The sequence below is a fragment of the Phalangium opilio genome, unplaced genomic scaffold (genome assembly GCF_054372755.1).
Source record: "Phalangium opilio isolate 3A_F unplaced genomic scaffold, DU_Popi_V2 ptg000079l_1, whole genome shotgun sequence".
Taxonomy (NCBI): domain Eukaryota; kingdom Metazoa; phylum Arthropoda; class Arachnida; order Opiliones; family Phalangiidae; genus Phalangium; species Phalangium opilio.
Genome location: NW_028324187.1, coordinates 10,493,174 through 10,513,287, shown reverse-complemented (window position 1 = coordinate 10,513,287; position 20,114 = coordinate 10,493,174). Strand labels below are relative to the sequence as shown.

Genomic DNA, 20,114 nt, shown 5'->3' with positions numbered 1-20,114 from the left:
AAATTTGGGTTTATTGCTAAGGAGGCATTTTTTAGTTTAACTTTGCGTAATGTTAATTGAACAGTGGAATTTTATACATACAAACTCTTTTAATCTTTATTCATAAAATTATATTAGATACAACAATTTTGTTAATATATCAAATTAAACGTTGTTACACGCCTTCGGTTTTTCACCCTGTTAATTAGATGTTAATTAGAACCGAGTTAGGGCCTTTAGTTAGTTAGCGCCTGATAAATTACTTACCCCGTATCTGTCACAGATGACTTTCAATAACTCGCTTCTTCCAGCGTTGTTCAAATCTTCGGTATGTTCACCATCAAAAACCAACCAGGGAACGTAGGTTTTCTTAGGTCTTAACTTATTGGTTTTTACCGCCATTTCTCTCTGCCAATCATTGCCCTCTTTGTTATTCGTGCATTGTTGGATTCGGTCGTAATCGAAACCCAATTCGTCGCAACACTAATTGATCGTTTAAATTAAATCTTAACTAATTTTCATTAAGAAATCGAAGGTGCATGTCAATGGTCATCTCTACCTTTTTGCCGGCTCCATCGGGACGCTCGTCTTTCTCCATGCAATAAACCAGTTTCAAAGTCTCTCTCGGGTCTTTTAGAATATTTATAGCGCACGTCTATTTATTCGTAATTAAGAAATTTAATTAAAGTTTGATTGATTAATTTTCATATCGAGATAGTTAATTACTTGAAATAGATTTCCGGCGCATTCACGTTCTTTATGTTGACATACAAATAACCACGTTCCATTCGGGTAAACTTTCGTCTGCCCAAAATGAATGTAATTTTAATGGAATGCCTCAAAAATGACCAGTAGGCCTATTTAATTATAATTTGACTGACCACCGCGTTTCCGTAAGGTACCAACTCTAAATCAATGATATCCCCTAATTCCTGATATGTCGGATATAGTTGTTCCACGATGAATTTCTTGCTGTATTTACAAAGGGTTTCGTAGTAAACTTCCAGACGAATCGGACTGTCGTCCTTCGTTTGACCAAAAGCTATCTGTAATACAGGAACATACCACCCAGTTTGAAACTGTACTTGACCCTTCCAAGTATTATTGCCTAAAGAAGGCAACGGTGTTCCTAGCTACCCTTTGAACCTAACCCAATTCCTTAGCAGCTATATCGCACGCGACAGAACCTTGGGTCATATCATAATTTTATAAGATATGTTCCTTCCATAAGTATGTCACTACAAATACTTCGTAATGTTACTGAGAGACTTACAGCTCGAGATAACTAGTTCGAGAACGACGGAAGCGAGAATTGAAGTACTACACAATTTTGCAGGCCATCAAGGTCCTATTTAGTCTGTACTGAGCCTTTGACAGCGCCTGACCACTGACCAGGCGTCGCTTTACCTCGAATCTATGACCTAGCTCACTCACTTCGTGACAAGCTCTCAGTAACCAGAGATTAACAAACTTATGGAACACAACATATCTTATGAACTTACGGTGTTATATTTAAGTTTCCCAACGCGTGAATTATATTCACAAAGGAAAGGTAATTAAGGACATTAGTATAGTACAAGACTTTACCTCCATGACGCAGGCGAAAGGTACGATGACGCAAATCAACTTTAGCGAAAGAATCATGGTCTTATCTGTTCAGTCTTCGCGATGAAATGTCTGTAATCCTGATCAGGGTATCGAGTGTTCCCCTATTTATATCTTGGCGCATTTTCGTGTTTTGACCGATTTCAAATTAAATAAAATAAATCATTAATGGTTTAAGTCTGCTTTGTACTTATTTTTCTGTCCCCTGAAATTGCTTTAACCCCACCCGATCGAGTCTGGTTTTACTAAACCACCTGCATTAATTCAATTTTATTAGCGAAAAGATTAACGCCGCGACCGATTGTAATTCGCAGCCCTTTCACTTAATTACCCGTACCAGCATTTATTTAATTCTTTGGGTAATTTATAATCTTAATATTACCAAAAGTAACGTGACTCGCCGTAAGTAAGACCATTCCTTAGTACTGGTATAACCATAAGTAACATAATAACCATAAGTATGACAATTAGCCAAAACTAACTAAAAACCTATTTTCGGACCTTTTACGTAATCATAAGTTCGCGCCCAGCACAGAGACCCCTAGCGGTGGAAAATGAAGCGACTTCCGCCCATATCGAAAATCCGGTTCAGAGGTTTAAACAGACGCCATTGAGAATTGAGTCAACGGTCCTGAGCCTTGGTTATATAGTTGATTTGTATTGACTTTTACCGACTTTAGCGCGGCCAGATTACGAAGTTGAAAGTTGCACTGGGTAAATTTAGTTACCGAATATTTAGACTTCAAAAGGCTTATCATTTTTGGTGCTGAAATATCCGACTTATGGCAATCTTAAAGTCGAACATACAAACACCGCGACCGCGCGAGCTTGTACAATAAATAGCAGACGAGCTATTTCCGACACAAATAGGTTCAAGGAGATGGTTTATTGTGATTGGCTAAAATTGTAGAACTATGTCATTCGCCAAAGACCAGCATGAAGTACCCGACGGAGTTGCAAGTCCTGGCCTGATGTAAGTGAGAGTGTCAGTGTTGATTATAGGTTTCATTTTGAAATTTGCATTATTACAATAGGAAGAGTCATACTTATGTTTATTATGTTACTTATGGTATAACCTATACCGAAGTACATCAGTCGGTGCGGTCGGTTTTGAGTCGGGAATAGTTCTATGTGACGTGACGTAAATGTAACTTATATAAGTTAGGTTACTCGTGACATTATTTTATAATGAATTATCGGGGTATGTTATATGTAGGGATAATTTATGTGAACTTTTAATTGCGGTTACGTAGTCGTGGTTCAGTGTTTCATAATTAGAATTTGTTTTAGTGAAAAATTTGGGAATTATATATTGTCAGGGTTCATACAAACCTGGAAAACCAGGATAACCTGGAAAAATCAGGAAAATAAATAGTTGACCAAAACCTCAGGGAAAATTCAGGGAGATCATGCAGGGTCAAACAGGGCCCGAGTAATTAAGCAAAATGTTCATAAACATACCTCCCTCCAGAGGATTAACATTACACTGTACTTTGGAGGCTCATAACTCTGGTTCTATTAGAGATACGGGGATGCCCTTTGATTTTGTTATAGTCATATTTGCCCCCCCCCCTTCCTTGGTTAACATTTGCTCCATAGGATACTCCATATACGGGGGAAAAACCTGGAAAATTCAGGGAAGTATATGGGGAAAAGCCTCATGGAAATCTTAGGGAAATTTGTTTTCCAAAAGTTGTATGAACCCTGATTTTTTTTAAAATGATATTATATATTTGATTAAAATCATCGAAATTTCTTTCCAAATTTCGACCTTCGTTTAACCCTAACTAATTTGCGTAACTTTAAATGAATTATTATCCCGGAATGTGAGATACTTTTTTATCACCTGGCCATTTAACCGTTCGCTACCCTTTCTTCCTTTGGTTAAATAAATTTTCTGATTTAAACCAGGTGTTTAAATTCGTCAATTCAATTGTTCTAAGGCGCAATGTCAGCCGAAATTTCCGCTTGTTTTGTTATTTTTTTACGTGAAAAATGACAATGAAATAGGAGAGTAATTGATAATAATAATGCTCAGTCATTCCCCATCATCCATGGTCATCGCTCGCTATCGGCTTCTATTTTAAGTGCGGGTTTAGGCTGCATGCCGCTTCAAACCTTTATTCCTATCTTTATCCGAGTGTTTTAGATAAGAAATAATAATTTAAACGCGTGGCATAAAAATTAAACCCCTTAATCAATTGTAACGTACTGTGTTTTTAAAAGTGAATAACCTTGAAACTGAAACGAAAAACTCGCCAAAGACAGTGTCAGAGGTTCAATAATGAAGTCCTACATAACAGGGTTCATACAAACCTGGAAAACAGGGAAAACCTTGAAAAATCAGGGAAATAAATAGTTGACAAAAACCTCAGGGAAACCCCAGGGAAACTTGGAATGTTTAGTAAAATTCAGGGATATCAGGGAAATTTGCTGCGTCAAACAGCCAGGGCTCATAACTCTGGTTCTACTAGAGATGTCCTTTGAGTATGTTATAGTCCTATTTGCCCCCCCCCCTCCTTCGTTAAGATTTTCTCCATAAGATACTCCATATACAGGGGAAAAACCTGGGAAGTATATGGGAAAAACCTGCATACGTTTTTAATATCCATTTGATTAACATAATTAGTCAAATGAAATCTTACTTTGACCAAAGTTCTGAAAGTATTTTAATAATGAGTAAATTACGAAAGTTTAATAAATTTTCCACGATGGTATTTTTTATTTAAAAGACGCCATAAAGATTCGATACATTATTCGGTTTTTGAACTTCTAGGCTTCATTTAGGCTTTCACTTTCCTATCAGTCTTATAACTTCCCCAAAGTTGTTCGTAATTCGACTATACAACATTTAAATCGAACCAAAAAATGGAGCTAAAAACATTTGACTAAATTTTATAAACAATTTGTGAGAAGCGCCTTCATTATTATTAATAAGTTAGTAACGATGAATTATTATTTATTAGTATTATTCTAGTTATTATTTGATCGATTGTGTCACAATATGACGCAAACGGCGCATCTGGAGACCGTGTTATGGTCCGGTCTACTGGGTCGCCATGGTGGGGGAGGTGACCCGCGTCTTTGTACCGATTCTTCCGAGTAAGTACTGACACGGTCCCCGTCGAAAACGCCTTCGTCCATTATACCCTGTAAAAATGTATGATGGATATCTCAGCGCCAGGACATTAGATTCGATTAAAAGCTACCTCAGCTTCGCGGACCGATCGCTCCTCGACTAGTCCAAAGTCTTCTCCAATTGGCCCCAAAGACGGCGAGTGTGACAAGGAGGCGCCGGGTCTGGCCACGTGGTTGAAACCGGGTATTGGCATGACGTATTGCGATAACCTGTTGACGATTTCTTGGAATCTACTTTCCCAATCGGCTTGTCGACCATTACCGCCGTGTCCGCCGATACCTGAAGATGACGGAGTATTTGAATGGTAATTCTTCATCGAGGGAGAATGTGATTTGATTGACTTACCGCAAAGGGCGATGTAGACTAAAGGACTGAATACGACCGCTAAGGGACCAGGAGGCGGCCAAGGAACTGCGTCTAACATGACAGGTAAAATAGGTTTTCGTAGAACATCGGCCAAACTGGCCTCTCGAGTACTCGTTTGAGATATGACGTACCGCGGTGTTAGGCAGCAAATAACCACCTATTGAAAACGAAAAAGCATTATTCGACCAGTCTCTTTGTTGGACTGGAAGAAGGACTTACTTTGGCGCGACTTATGCCTTCGTAAATCTTTCCGTAAAGCGAGTCACCGCCTCCCATTTGACCAACGTCCATCCAGCAAGGGAATCCGGCCATTTCTAGGCGCCTTCTCAAGCCTAAAACGGCCGCTTGCGAATCCCATTGGTAGCTGATAAATATAGGCGGAGCCGGTTCCTCCGGTTCTAAATCTAAGCGTATGACGTCGGCGATATCCTCGCGACCCATTTGTTCCAAGGCAAAAAGTAAAATGTCAACGCTGTATCGGGTTCCCGCGTTCGAGTCCATCCAATCACGGAGCAGAATAACGCTCGGATTGATGTCTTCTTCGAAACGGAGCGTGTCACGATCTCCGTAACCTAAAAGACATTGTGGTGAAACGTTTCTTCATCACCTTTGAGCTAAGTTACCTAATCTCTTGGCTAAGGCCCTCCAGTCTTTTCCAACCGATGAACCCTTGAGCATTTTGACAACGCTAACGAGCCAACTAGGTTCTTCGTCTTTACGGCTGTGAGCGTCCCAATTGGCGTGACTATCAGTCGGTGGCATCAGCGTCGACTCCTTAGAACTATAAGAGTCTCTTTTACCCATATTTCTGACACCTAAAACTAAAACTCCGAATGTTTAGTCAGATCTTTGTAAGTTTTGGTTGTTTAGGTCTTACCACTGGCTTCCGGAAAATATTTCCTAATGAACTCTGTTTTAACTCGCCGGAAGTCGCACATGACGACGTTATTGGAGAGGCATTGATTGAGCGAAATAAAATGGAGGCACGGTTCGTGGGCGCAACGCGGTAATCCGTGCTCTTTGCATTCTTTATCGCAGGGACAAGGCACGCATATCGTGAAGGACACCCGGTTGAACCAAATGTCCCTCAAAGCCTCCAGTTCGTTTTCCAACAAATGACGCACTTTGGCGCAAATGTGTTTGGCGTTGCAAACGAATTCTCTCGATAACTCGGCTTTAGCGCCATCCGCTTTAACTATATCAACCTGAAAATGGTTAATCAAAGCTCTCTAATTAAATCAATAGTTAAGGTTAATCGGGGAAATGTGGCAAACCTCGATTCTTGATAAAATGTTTGCCTGTAGTTTAATGACGATATCGTACTCCCTATCGACGGCAATCCGACTTTTCCTTCTTTGTACTTGAGGCTCACGTTGCCAGTGATGACGTTCGGACCATCGACAAATACGCGTCACGAGGCGGGTGAATAAACCGGCTAGGAGAGGGAGGAGAAACTAGTCAATGCGGCCCTTAAACGAACGCGTGATTGTAAGGCAAACTGACTGGGTAGCAGTCCGTGAAAATCAATTATTAAAGAAAATGAGCACGGAGATTCTGGTTCTTCGTTCATGTCCATGACGTCGGAACCAATATTCCAAGGGACTAAATAGGATTTTTCTTCAACGGGGGAAGCGACGACGAACATCTGAAATTGAGAAGTTGACCTTTAGGCTTAGCTAGTCGCCTTTGATAACTCGGTCAAATTATAATTAATTAAACCTCGGAACTCTCGACTTCGCATATTAAGTCCAAGTCCTCGAGAACCCCCAGTAAGATGGTTCGTTGTTCCCGGAAATCCGGGAACACGCGATCCATTAAAGTCTCCGAGATGACGCCATCAACCAGACTCTCGCTGACTATAGCGCCTTTGTCCGTTTTCTTCGTGACAAAATTGAAAATGTTTAGTATTTGGGTAGTCCTCGATCGAGATTGCTTTTTAAAGGTATACTTTACCGTATCGGCGTTTTCCATGGCGAAGACTTGATAAGCGTGGTCAACGAACCATTGGGGTTTTAAGAAGACGGTATTGGACCATCGGTCCTCGTGGTCGAAACCTCCGCAAACCGCGGAACCCGTTTCGAAGTGAAGTAATTTACCCTGTTGATGATAGAATTCGATCATGGATATGAAAGCCCGTTCGTCATCCATGCCTTCGCGATGCGCCGCTTCAAACAGCTGTCATTAGACAATCAACGAAGAAATAAAAGTACAGATTCAGTTAGGCAATAATTTGAACTTCAAAATGAGCCAAGAAACGTCATAAAATTGTCCCCTTGCCCAGGAGGCTTCTCCTTGCTTCTCGTCCGATTTGGACGTTCTTGGCCGCATTCGGAAGGGGGACATACCTGCATTAAGTCCACCATGTAGATATTCCTTTCGAGTAAGCGGTCCAGCATTCGTTCGAAAGCCAGCCATTTCAGGGGAACTTCCATCATTACGTGTGGTAATTCCATGACGGTCTTTTCGATTTTGAGTCGAATTTCCTTGACTTGTCGACAGGCTTCGTCCGGGTCCCCGCAGTCGACCAAGTAATACGTAGGAAGGACGTGTGATCCGTAACTCTCGGAACTGACGTATTCCTTAATTTTGTTCAAATTCTTTTCGATCTTTTTCTCCTCGTTGTCCCCGCTGAATAGTCCAATGACCAGAACGTAAGGTTGTAGAGTGGCTACTCCCATCGTTGATTTTTCATCCGATTCACTCTCCGCTTCCGAACCTTCCGCGTCACCTTCCAAAGAACACGTTTATGTACTGTACACCATTTTCCAATTTTGGAATTATTTGACGGTGATACCTACCAGCGCCATCGACTTCCGTGTCCACGTTACTTGCCGATCGTGCTACCGAGGCGTGAATGGCCGACATATAAGCGTTCAACCACTCCTTCACAGTCATAACTGGACCTTCGGGCAGCTCCGTCTGCAAAAAAAAATGTGGTGTGCGGTATAAACGCGTTTACCCCCACTCGTGAGTGACGTCTTTGTTACTTACGCCTTTCCAATCTCCGTAAGCTTCTACGGGGTCATCGGGGTCTTTGTTGACGTTAATGGTCAGCACGTAAAGAGTTTTGGGTGACAAAAAGACCTAAAACGACAGTTGTAGTCGTTTTAAGAGACATATTGGCGTATTGGGGAGATTGGGAGCTCTACCTGATGAGTGCAAAAGTACTTGGGATGACCGTGAAAGTCCCAAACATTCATGGTGACTTTGGCCTTGGGCGTCGTCATAAGCGAACCGCGTTTCTCGTTGTCCATTTTGTCCCAGTCTTGTTTGGTTTCGGCTTCCGCTAACATTTGTTCCACCAGTTCGACCAGTCGCCTAGGCAGCTCTTCGGGGATGCTGTCATTTGGCTTACCGTTCCCGTTCTCGGTCTAGCAATGGTTAAAATGGTCGTCATTTTGCGCCAATGAAAAGGGGGAGAGGAGGCGAGAACTCACTCTGCTATAGGAAAATGAAAAGCTGCTAGCTTCCGGTCGTCTCCCGTAGAAAGATTTCCGACTTATATTGGATTGTAATTTGAGCGCGCCTCGAACCAAGGCGGTCTTCTTGCGTTCTTCTTGTTTTTTGCGTTTCTTTTGCAATATAATTTCGCGGACAATGTTCTTAGCTATAGCTCTGTAATATTCTTCTTCCGTGAAATTCTCGTCATCTCCTTTAAAATGGCGGGAAAAAAACGTCATTAAGATCTAAAAGAGCACGCGCGCTTATACTACATCGTCACGTGGCTCGTGTCCCGCCAAAACGTTAAAGGCACGTGTGCACGCGCGATTATAATAATTTCAAACTCGACCTAAGCCTAACTCGAACTTCTTTGGTCGTCGACAATAGTTTTAGAAATCAAAAAATGGCTAGACTTCCTAAAAATACTACTAAAGAAGGTAAACCGGTAGAGGCTAAGAAGTTCGAGCCTACTCGACCCCATTTCGTCTCCGCCCCCGCCGTGGCCCTACCCTTACCGGGTATCAGACATCCGAGAAACCCCGGAAGTGGGAAATTTCTACCCGTACCAAAAATTACCGTCACCGCTTCTCCGGAAACTAAACGAGATAGGACTTTATTAGACGCCGGAAGAATTCGTAAGAAGGTTAAGGACACCGCGAGTGGAGGACATCACCCGGGACCGGTTAAGGTGAAGCGTAACAAGGTATCCTTCAAAGATGAAAAGGTTCACCGTATTGCCGCCACTCCAGGTAAAACTCCAACCGTTATACGAATCGAGGTCCCTCCCACTCAAATGATTGCCAGCCCCCTTGAACGTCGAAAACGCGGACCCTCCAAGGCTCAGTAGGTTTGGTGTAAAGTTTAAGTATAGTTCAATGTTTAACAAGATTCTTATGGTTTATTATAAGAAGCGAAAAAAGAGGTCGCCCTTCAAAATCTACCAAGACGCCATAAAAACCATATCCCAACGGAATTAAAATTGTTCGCGATTCATTAAAAATTTATTTGATGAACTTGAAAGAATCGGTCTTAATTATTTCTGGTTAAATATGTTATCTTACCGCTTGAATTACTATCGTCACTGTCATATAATTCGTCCATCAAGGCGTCAACGGACGGTGGTGCGGCGGCGGTCACCAGCTTCCAGGGCTTGCCGTTGCCCTCTTCGTCCGTTTGACAAACTAAACTGCAATCGATGGCCTTCCTCTTTGATTGACTCACTTCGGACGAGGCCAAGTTGAGCAACAATTTCTTGAAGATCATTTTCTCGCGGCATTCGCAACCGATTAGCGCCAAACGGGAACGACTAGAAGATACGCTTCCGTCCGCGCACGCCTGTTGATAGACGCGAAGGGCTTCCGGTCCTCGAGCCAGAACTTCCACGGGCGCGTTTCCGGCTGTCAGGGGATTGGGATGATGGTTATCGCGTACCCGGAAGCTATAAGGATATACTTACGCGTAGCGACGAAAGTTATCGAATAGGTTATTCCATAAAGGTCAAAGATCAACCATAAACGCTCCTTGACCGGAAGTCCCGATAGTAAAGCCCCTTTGTGCTCGTTATTGACGAAGAGTTGGAAGTGACCTTGGGAACTGACGTAGAAGGTCAGCCTAAACATTTCGAGCGTCTCTTGGTCATTAAAGTTTAAACGAAATGTTCGTTGCGTAAGTCGAAGGCTGTTTTATTACCTGTTTCCGTTTAGGGCCCATTTTTCGGGTATGGGCCTGGCCCAAAAGCCTCTCTTGGAGATGAGATCGGGACAGGCGTACCTGGGAAGTCCGCTAACGCCAATGGTCGCGGGGTCCTTGGCCGTGACCCCTAATCTTAAGGCGCCACTCCATTCTTCGTTAGTGCCCAAGGTGACGGAAACCCTAGGAGGTTACCGGGCCAGTAGTATAACAAACTTTAGAGATCGCGTGACTCTGTACCATACCTGGAATTAACCGGAAGCGGTTTATGGCTGAAGGCGATAGCGTCGCAGAATGAGGAAACGCGTACGGCGCGACTTCCGCCCAGCTCCAAAATGATGTTGGATCCATGAACGGAATTAAATTTCATGTCTCTTGGTCATACGAGACTCAGTTTGACCTTTACGTTATTCCTAACCAAGAACCGCCGGGTTTAACCCCTCTCATCTTGAACGGTCAGTTTTAAATGACCTCCAGTCTGACCACCAAATGGACTTTATTTCAACAATGACGCGCGCCTAGATGTCGAAATAAATCAATATTCAATTTCTTTTTTTCTTTAAATTTAAGTCAGGCAGTTTTATCGGTTGCGTTTGCTATATTGACTTAGAAACGTCGGGCTGATTGTAAAATCGATAATAAGGTGGTATTGGCTTTCGACATAACTCACCTTTTACCCTTTAATTCGACGTAACGCGCCGTGCAATATCCCAAGATAATAATAAATATTACCCTTGAAATCAGTTTCACTTTGAATTATTAGCTTCCCGGGGAATTTAGCATTTGTTATCCCTTCGCCATAGTTTCTTACGTGGTACAAATTCAAAGTGATTTTGAATAGTAATATAGTTTTAATTACACGGTAAAGATAGTTAAAGGGATAGTCGCGTAAAGTGATATGTGTCGTGCCAGAGTACCATTTAGAGGATTTGAGAGTTCCGCCTAAGGTATTCGCTGGTATCCTAGAATTTGACCGAGTTAGTGAGGTCATAGCTTTATCATTCTTTGCCTTTCAATTCAATGAATTGAACTTGAGTTACGTATCAAGCCAACATTCTTCAAGTTAACCTTGATGTTCTGACTGACAATTTTAAACTTTATCTCAAATTTTGTTATTAAACCAGGTCGGTTAAAAATAAATCTAACTATACCCTAAAACAAATAAATAATCTGCTACCATCTCTTTAATTTTAATTACAGTATTTGTTTGTATAGTAATTTTCAAACTTAACCATACTTCGTTAAAATATCGTCAACTTAGTTTCATTATATAATTTATGATTTAAAAGCTAAAAGATAAAGAGAGCGAGTTTTAAACGTTACCTTTTGAGCCGATAATCCGTGCGAATGTATGGACTTTCAGATGATTTCCGAGTAGCTGGTCATCTGGTCAAGCGTTATATTGACCACTAGAAATAGCGTATTTTTCACTAGCGCGTAATGATTGCATTTTGTCATTTTGCCGAAATATTATTGAAGTTGCGCGGTAAATAGGGGCATGGCCATGCAAAAGTCCGTTGCCAATAGCAACCGAGTCAAACATTGCATTCCTTTTACATGTCGCGCATACATAATAGAAATTCGTGTCGATCGAGCCATAAAAGGGGTGTGTCTAGCTCTCTAGGTTACCTTAGGGGAAAGAATAATATCATTCACACCTTAACAAAGGACCAATAATCAATTATCGATTCCTATTTTGTTTACGAACTAACTTAAGCCTTTGTTTAAGAAAGGCTTAAATTTTTTTCCCATTACTTGTAAGTCTGTTTTAGAATAAATTAGAACGTTTTCGGCCGAGAACAACTTCGGTCATCGTTTTATAAGGCTTAAATCTGCCCGGGCTTTCTTCTTTAACGCGATTGGATAATTTTTAATACCACGTGACACGTAGTTCCAGGTTCAGTCTATAGATGGCGATGCGCAATTAGCCAATTTGCGATGTATGTTACGAGAGTAATGGCTGCCTGAAGACGTACGGTGTAATTTCTTAATCAGCGTTTTAGACTTTGATTACGCGAATATTATTATGGTTAAATGATAGTATTATTCAGAGTTATTATTCGCGTAACGGTAAAATGACGCTAAAAGAATGTATTTTGTGAGTACTCATTTTATTGTTTTGATTCTGCGAAGCCTTGGTTCCTGGATCTCAAGGAGGACCGTTTTTTGACCAATTAGTTGAGTTTAATCAGTTTTAATTGGAAATTTAATGAGAAAGGAGATGAAATAAATAACGCGGGCAACTATTTTAGCTAAAATTTGCGCCTTTTTATAATAAAATGGTTATTTGTTAAGTTTGTAACTTAAGTTAGTTGAGTTCCATAAACCTAAATAGAAAAGATCCTTGAACTATCTTTAAATCCCTTAGTAATGAAATTTTATTATTATCAAAATCTTTTGTACAAATTAATCCGGTTTTAAAGCTAGCGTTACCTTATTTCGACACTCTTACGCCTACGCGAAGATTATTAAGTTTTTATCAAATTTATTTTGACATATCTTAAACCATATGTACGTTAATTTTTAGTACTCAGTCTGTTTAATAACAAACCTTATAAAATAACGTGAAATATAAGTCGAAAATTTCCTTAAATTTTAATTAAAATATAGTGTAATAATCTACCAAGGTAGGTTTGATTAAAAAAAACTATAATTATTATGTTTTAGGCAAACTTAAATATAAATGAGCTAATTTTAAACCTATTGAATTAATTATTAATTTTGTTAGTTAAGCATAAACTATAGTATATTATCGTTTGAAACTATGATTTTTATTGAAAAACACTACATTTTAAAGTTTGAATTAGTTATAACTGGTTTTTTTTACTTAAAAACCCTAAAAAAAAAAATACATAAGACTCTCGTTAATTACTTCCTTCTTGGATAGTGAAATTTCCCTCGTAAAGGTAAGACAACACGTGTATGTTTTTCTACCCCAGATGTATTTACAAATAACAAATATTTGTTACCCCCCCCCTCCTCTATGCCTCTTATTACAGATATTATCACTATAGAAACCCTTTGAGGTCATAATACTTTTAAAAAAATTAGAAATGAAAAATGAAGTAAAGTTAACAATTAGACCCCATTGAATGATCCAAATAGAGGTTTTTTTGACTTAATTTCACCAAGATTTGAGATAGGAGAAAATTAGGGAAAGAATGGTCAGAAGGAAAAAAATGTAGAATGTAACAGGAAATATAAAATATTTTTTCTCTCTCTCTCTCTCTGGTATAAAGTAGGTTTTTACTTTCCCTCTTATTAGGCCCTCTCATTTTCGGGGGTTCCGTTCTGTATTATATATTTTTTTCTGTTAACTAGTTTAGTGTTTTATTAATATATAAATTAAAAACTGGTATTGCCACCTATAAGCTAAGGTTATCACTTTCTTGAAATATTTACCTTAGCTGAATTCAGTTAATAGACTAATGGCACCCCATGTTATTTCCCCATAGAGCTTAATACAGTCGAAGGCAGAGGGCTGCCACTACCCTATTTTGTTTCAAAATTTGGTAGCCTAAATTTTATTTTATTAATTTTATACTATGTGTCAGTGTATTTCAACTATTATTTACAAAATATTTATTACTCCGCGTGGTTTTGTAATAACCAACGTAGTTACGGCTTCTAACCAGTTATTCAGTTATTTCATGGATAATTCAATCGTAGAGGGGACTGGTAAACGTGACGGCTTTAATAGAGCTATTTCAGTGGGGGGAAAATTTCGTCTGCTACGAAAATTGGGCCTGCCTTTGAGTGTAGGGCGGCCATTTTATGAGGGTTTTCTCTATGGGCAAAAAGCATTGGTGACGTAGCCATTACCCCTCTGAAATAGCTCTATACTTCAAAAATTCAGGCGGGAGGGTGGTTTTGAACTTCGTTATAAAGCTCGGGTTCTAAAAGGAATATTGAAACGTATCTTATAAGAGTTTGGAGGAGTTTAGAATAATTTTTAAACTCGTCCTGGAAATGAAGACTGTCGCGTTGTTTGCTAGTCCCGTACTAGTATATATTGTCCCTGACACACCTGTTTTCTTATATATATACATACATGTGTAGAGAAATCACGCCCTCACTGGGGGGGGTGAATTAGTCGCGGTGAGGTTGCCTTCGAAATTCCATAGACATCGGTAATACCGTCAATAAGTTGATGGATTTATTTTTAACTTGTTTGGCAAACGAAGTAGTGAAATTTGTTATTGCAATGGTTCATTTATTTCTACGATCTATGGAAATTTAAGCTAAACTAGAAATGGCACCTTAGAGTGTCGTAGGCAGGCATTTCTCAAGTTTACGCGAGACATCGTATCGCCTTAACTCGTTGTTGTATGCTGTACAACCTTAGCACATTGGAAACCACACGGATTATCGCGAAATTATTTTTTGACCTTGTATAATATGTCTCAGTGTATTTCGACTATTGTTTCCATTTCCAAAGCATTTATTATTTATATATTTAACATTTGGGGGAGAGCGTTGAATTTATTGTTAATAATAAAGTTTATTTTAACGCAAATTATAAACGGAGAATTTAATTAATTTTAATTTCTCTGTTTATTTTTCGTTATAGATGACGTAGCTAGAACATTCGCATTATGTCAGCAGCCAATAATGGGGCGGCACCGGCCGTGGATGGGGCACCAGCCCCCGCCGCCGCTAATGGGGTCCCACCCCCTATTCCCCCCTTAGGACCTAATAGAACGCGACAAAATAACAATAATAACAACAACAACAATAATAATAATCAAATGATAAACGTCAGAGATCGTCTCTTCCACGCTCTGTTTGTGCGCGTCTCTTTAGCCTACGCGAGAGCCTTTCCTTACCCTCTTAGAAGAGCTTTCGAAGTTATAGTTCTTTTTAAAGTAAGTCGAGTGAACCTTTGGTCAGGGTTCATACAAACCTGGAAAACAGGGAAAACCTCGGGGTAATAAATAGTTGACAAAAACCACAGGGAAAATTCAGGGAAATTAAGATTTTTTTTAGTAAAATTCAGGGAAATTAAGATTTTTTTTTAGTAAAATTCAGGGAAATTTGCTTCAAATAGGGGCCGAGTAATTAAGCAAAATGTTCATAAACATTCCCCCCTCCATAGGATTAACATGACACTAAATTTTGGAAGCTCGTAACTCTGGTTCTATTAGAGATACGGGGATGTCCTTTGAGTATGCTATAGTTCAATTTTTCCCCCATCCAACCCTATTATAAACTTAGGGCTACGACAAACAGGGACCGAGTAACTAAGCAAAATGTTGAAAAACATACTCTCCATAGGAATAGCATTAGACTATACTTTGGAGGCTCGTAACTCTGGTTCTACTAGAGATACGGGGATGTCCTCTGAGTATGTTATAGTCCAATCTGTCCCCCATCCAACCATACTAAAATGTTACGGCTACGACAAATAGGGGCCGAGTAATTAAGGGAAATGTTCGTCAACGTATGGTATCGTCTCACTTATTGTTATTATGTTACTTATGATTTTTAGCTCTGAACATTGGAGGCTCATAACTCTTGTTCTACTAGAGCTACGGGGATCTCCTTTGGATATGTTATAGTCCTCTATACCCCCTATAAAAGGATACTTAAAACTTGAGGCTACCTCAATATCTTCGTCAACTCATTTTTCGTCTCACTTATTGTTAGAAGGTTACTTTAGATTTGGAGGCTCATAACTCTGGTTCTACTAGAGATACGGGGATGTCCTTTGATTATGTAATAGTCCTATTTATCCCCCCTCCTTCGTTAACATTTGCTCCATAGGATACTCCATATAGGGGATAAACGTGGAAAACTCAGTGAAATTTGTTTTCCAAAAGTTGTATGAACCCTGTCAATGGTGGCAATCAAAATGGCGTACCGTGAACCAAATGTTGAACTTTGATATTTCAGGCAATTATTTCTCTGTTTATTTTGGGTTACATTCACGCGGTCTTTATTCGCACCCCCATTAACTGTTTGGACGAAATCCATCAAGATTGGCCGCGCGATGGTATCTTGAGAGTTGAAATTGTCCGTAGCGGGAATGACATTTTAAAAGCTTCCAACAATAGAGTCGCGGCGGCCAATGGCGACGCGTCTCAATCCGGTGACGTGTATGAAGAGAGCGTTAATGAAATTAATAAACAATTAGTGGCCAGTGAAGAACTGGCCAAAGCCGAGATATTTCGACAAAATAACCTACCTTTTGAATCAAATGATACTTCTTCGAACGACGATAAGTCGCCGCAAAACGACGGCAACAAAGAGAAAAGCGTAGTTGTCGATAAACCATCGGTGGATACTGATGATATTAAACCACCGCCGGATATCAACGAGCCTAGTTCTAAGGAAGCCACCCCGAAAACGAGCGTTTCCCAATCGAAAGATATCAGCGCTTACAATTCCAGCCAAAGCATGCCGGAAGTGAATGATATTGATTCGAGTCAGGACGCTTATCCTCATCCCTTGAAGGATAATATCCCCGAATTAGAGATGTTAGCTCGCGCTGTTTGGCCTCAAGACGAGTACATCGTCGAGTATTCTTTGGAATACGGATTCTTGAGGCTTTCTCCGACTACCAGACAAAAATTGAACATCCCAGTCGCCGTCATCACTCTAGGTCATTTGAAATAAAACTTAAAATGGCTGACATTGCGCCGTCGGTCTGAACGACGTGTGGCGGCCATTTTGATGGTTTTAAATTAAATGATTCATTTGACCTTTAGTGTTAATTGCGAGTGATTTCTTTGATGGTTAGATCCTTCGAAAGACGTTTGTTTCGGGGATTGGTTCAGTCGTTTCCTTTTAGACGAATTTCTAGGCTACGACGACGTACTTATGGCCAGCTTGAAAGGTCTAGCCGAGAAAGAGGATCATAAAGGATACGTACGGAACGTGGTGACTGGGGAACACTATCGTTTTGTTAGCATGTGGATGGCCAGGACCTCTTACGTCCCCGCCGCCTTCATTATGCTCGTCTTTGTAAGAAATTAAAAACACCAATTTCATTCTCGTTTTAAGTAAAATTTAAAATATAATTGAATCCACTTTTCTTTTTAGACTCTGACGATCTCGATGCTTCTTAGATACTCTCATCATCAAATATTTATGTTTATTGGTAATTTGAGGGTTTTTTAATTACATAACTTCATTTTTCAGATGAGTTTTTTAATTAGGTAATTAATTAAATAATTTTTAATTAATTTTTGTCGTTGTTTAGTTGAACTTCTTCATATGTTGGAATTCAACGTAACCATAAGTTTTCCAACTGCACCATTGTTGACTGTAATTCTAGCCCTAGTTGGTAATTGAGTTGATTAGTTTTGTCTTAATTAATTATTTATCATTACCTATTTGAATAATTTTTTGTCTTAATTAATTATTTATCATTACCTATTTGAATAATTTTTTGTCTTAATTAATTATTTATCATTACCTATTTGAATAATTTTTTGTCTTAATTAATTATTTATCATTACCTATTTGAATAATTTGCATTTAATTATAATTAATTAATTAATTTGTTTGTTTCTTTCTTTCTTTATTTGTTTGTCTTTGTCTTAGGGATGGAAGCCATCATGTCCGAGTTTTTCAATGATACCACAACCGCGTTTTATATCATTTTGATCGTGTGGGTCGCTGATCAATTTGATGCCATTTGTTGCCATACAACAATCACGAAACGTCATTGGCTTAGGTAAGCGCAACTATTCATATCTTTGGGCCATAAAGTCAAGGGTCACCGCGTGGGGTCAAATGAACGAATCAGGTTGGGGACTTTGATTTTAGTTGGGGAACAATTTATATAAATAATATCCCTCAAAAATTTGAAACTTTTGGCCTAAAATGGTCAGGGAAAATCTGAGTAAAAGGTCAGGGAAAACGTGGTAAAGTCAGGGACTTTTGTTCTGAAAATTCAGTGGCAACCCTGGGATATGTTAAGACCAATTTAATGGGGTTGGAAAGATCTGTAACTGTCTTGCAGCAACTGTAACAAATGATGCTCCTGGATATTGGTCTAAAACCCATTGGGGTAAGGGGCTTGTTTTAAGGTTGTGGTCAAGCCATACATACATACCAAGGGGATCATAGTCTCCTTCTGATTAGACACAACGCACGGGGGGGGGGGAAGAGGCGTGTTCTACTTCTAGGGGCTCCTTCCCCCCTTCCCCCACTTCCTTTCCCCGGGAAAGGGGGGGAAGGGGTTGGGGGTCGAAACCCCTTAAAAGATTCGTCGTGCCTTCATTCTTAGCCACGTCATAAGGAACCTAACAGTGTTAAATATGCCCCCATGTGTAGGGTTCGTTAAAAATGAGTGTTTTACAATTTTAAAGTTGCAAATGTTAGGTGATTACGTTAAAATTGTCACAAATGTTTGGTAATTATGTTAAAATTGTCACAAATGTTTGGTAATTATGTTAAAATTGTCACAAATGTTTGGTAATTATGTTAAAATTGTCACAAATGTTAGGTAATTACGTAAAAATTGTCACAAATGTTAGGTAATTACGCAAAAATTGTCACAAATGTTAGGTAATTACGCAAAAATTGTCACAAATGTTAGGTAATTACGTAAAAATAGTCACAAATGTTAGGTTATTACGCAAAAATTGTCACAAATGTTAGGTAATTACGCAAAAATTGTCACAAATGTTAGGTAATTACGTAAAAATAGTCACAAATGTTAGGTTATTACGCAAAAATTGTCACAAATGTTAGGTAATTACGCAAAAATTGTCACAAATGTTAGGTACTTACGTAAAAATTGTCACAAATGTCGGGGGGGGTGTGGAATTTCATAGAAACTATTTTAAGCGTCATACTTATAGTTTATACGTTACTTATGGCGTCACGGTGGAGGGGCGGGGAGGAAAATGTCGCAACTATGTTGCATGGCTTCTAGGGTGATGAATAGGAGACGCTGTGACAACTTGATTAAGAAGGCAAATAGTTTTTATTTCCTTTATTGCCTTCCTGTTTAATTTGTTTTGTGAGGCGCTTGATTCCTCGTTTCCTTCTGGTCAGTCACTCAGTCGGTCAGTCCTCTGCAAATTAAGCCACCTTGTTTAGGTTTCTTTGTAATTTAATTCCTTTTTTGGGGGGTCAGACTGACTGACTCATGAAGCCCGCGAAATGGTTGCGTAATTAGTTTTTGTTATTTTAATTATAGACCTCGGAGTTAGTTTATATTTAATCTAGATTTAATAGAAATTCGTGACGTCAATATCAGGTTATAATAATATAATTTTATTGCAAAGTCAAAGAAATTATATAATTTAAAAATAGGTTTTTGCATGGCCATTAATCAGAAGTCAATAAATTTTGAAAAAATACGTAAAATCAGAAGGGGATAATAGAAGAGAAGTATTATATACTTCTGGTAAAATTTAAATGGAATAATTCTGAATAATGTTGAAAATCAGGGAAAAACATTTTATAGAAAAATTTTCTTGGAAAACTCTAAAGCATAGCGGGGGATTCTGATAGATCAATATTGACTAGAGTCTAATCCCCTTACAATAGTCCTCTAATATGTATGAATGAAAGGAACCCCCCCCCCTCAACCCCCGGCTGGAGATTAGCAATCTCCCCATCTCTGTCTGAACCCCCTCAAACCCTCCATGGTTTCGTCTCCTGACTCCGTCGTCCCGAGTCTGTCCTGTCCTTTTTTAAATTGCCCAGTAAAGATTAATAGTACATTGCCCGCTCCCAAACTTATTAGCTATCATTCATTGACGTAGAATAAGGAGAATGGGGGGGGGGAATGTTGCTAGCGATAAATGCCTTCTGATTTGCGGCCTGATAGCAACATGGCAAGCAAAATAAGCTAAATTGGGTATTGAGACGACCAGGGAGGGAGACACGACGACGGGAACGATACTTCATTTAGAATTGGAATTAGAGGCTTATTGCG

General features: G+C 39.5%; 3 protein-coding genes across 4 annotated transcripts in view; 1 reads left to right on the top strand and 2 right to left on the bottom strand.

Annotated features, from left to right (window-relative positions):
• The window catches only part of LOC149654891 (membralin), a 36,716-nt gene that overhangs the window by 14,301 nt on the left and 2,301 nt on the right, over positions 1 to 20,114 (top strand). The window contains exons 1-7 of one of the 2 annotated variants that reach the window (XM_089846602.1): positions 12,163 to 12,317; positions 14,790 to 15,084; positions 16,112 to 16,820; positions 16,959 to 17,182; positions 17,261 to 17,318; positions 17,421 to 17,504; positions 17,765 to 17,897. In XM_089846602.1, the coding sequence (XP_089702728.1) occupies positions 14,815 to 15,084; positions 16,112 to 16,820; positions 16,959 to 17,182; positions 17,261 to 17,318; positions 17,421 to 17,504; positions 17,765 to 17,897 (1,478 nt within the window). In that variant the 5' untranslated portion in view covers positions 12,163 to 12,317; positions 14,790 to 14,814. Of the gene's footprint in view, positions 1 to 12,162; positions 12,318 to 14,789; positions 15,085 to 16,111; positions 16,821 to 16,958; positions 17,183 to 17,260; positions 17,319 to 17,420; positions 17,505 to 17,764; positions 17,898 to 20,114 lie in introns of those variants that run through there. The other variant, XM_089846603.1, reaches the window with a different exon arrangement.
• Positions 70 to 1,684, bottom strand: LOC149654893 (gamma-interferon-inducible lysosomal thiol reductase-like). The gene is made up of 6 exons (XM_089846624.1): positions 1,567 to 1,684; positions 861 to 1,025; positions 706 to 783; positions 539 to 634; positions 247 to 462; positions 70 to 177 (listed from the first exon to the last, which is right to left on the bottom strand). The coding sequence occupies exons 1-6, from the start codon at positions 1,621 to 1,623 to the stop codon at positions 145 to 147; spliced, it is 645 nt and encodes a 214-aa protein (XP_089702750.1). The 5' UTR covers positions 1,624 to 1,684; the 3' UTR covers positions 70 to 144.
• On the bottom strand, positions 4,582 to 10,589 carry LOC149654892 (uncharacterized). The gene is made up of 19 exons (XM_089845298.1): positions 10,465 to 10,589; positions 10,220 to 10,402; positions 9,987 to 10,141; positions 9,592 to 9,927; positions 8,527 to 8,741; positions 8,239 to 8,460; positions 8,081 to 8,173; positions 7,888 to 8,008; positions 7,435 to 7,817; positions 7,043 to 7,264; positions 6,809 to 6,967; positions 6,593 to 6,734; positions 6,364 to 6,524; positions 5,967 to 6,294; positions 5,713 to 5,910; positions 5,309 to 5,661; positions 5,069 to 5,246; positions 4,794 to 5,002; positions 4,582 to 4,734 (listed from the first exon to the last, which is right to left on the bottom strand). The coding sequence occupies exons 1-19, from the start codon at positions 10,587 to 10,589 to the stop codon at positions 4,582 to 4,584; spliced, it is 3,936 nt and encodes a 1,311-aa protein (XP_089701424.1).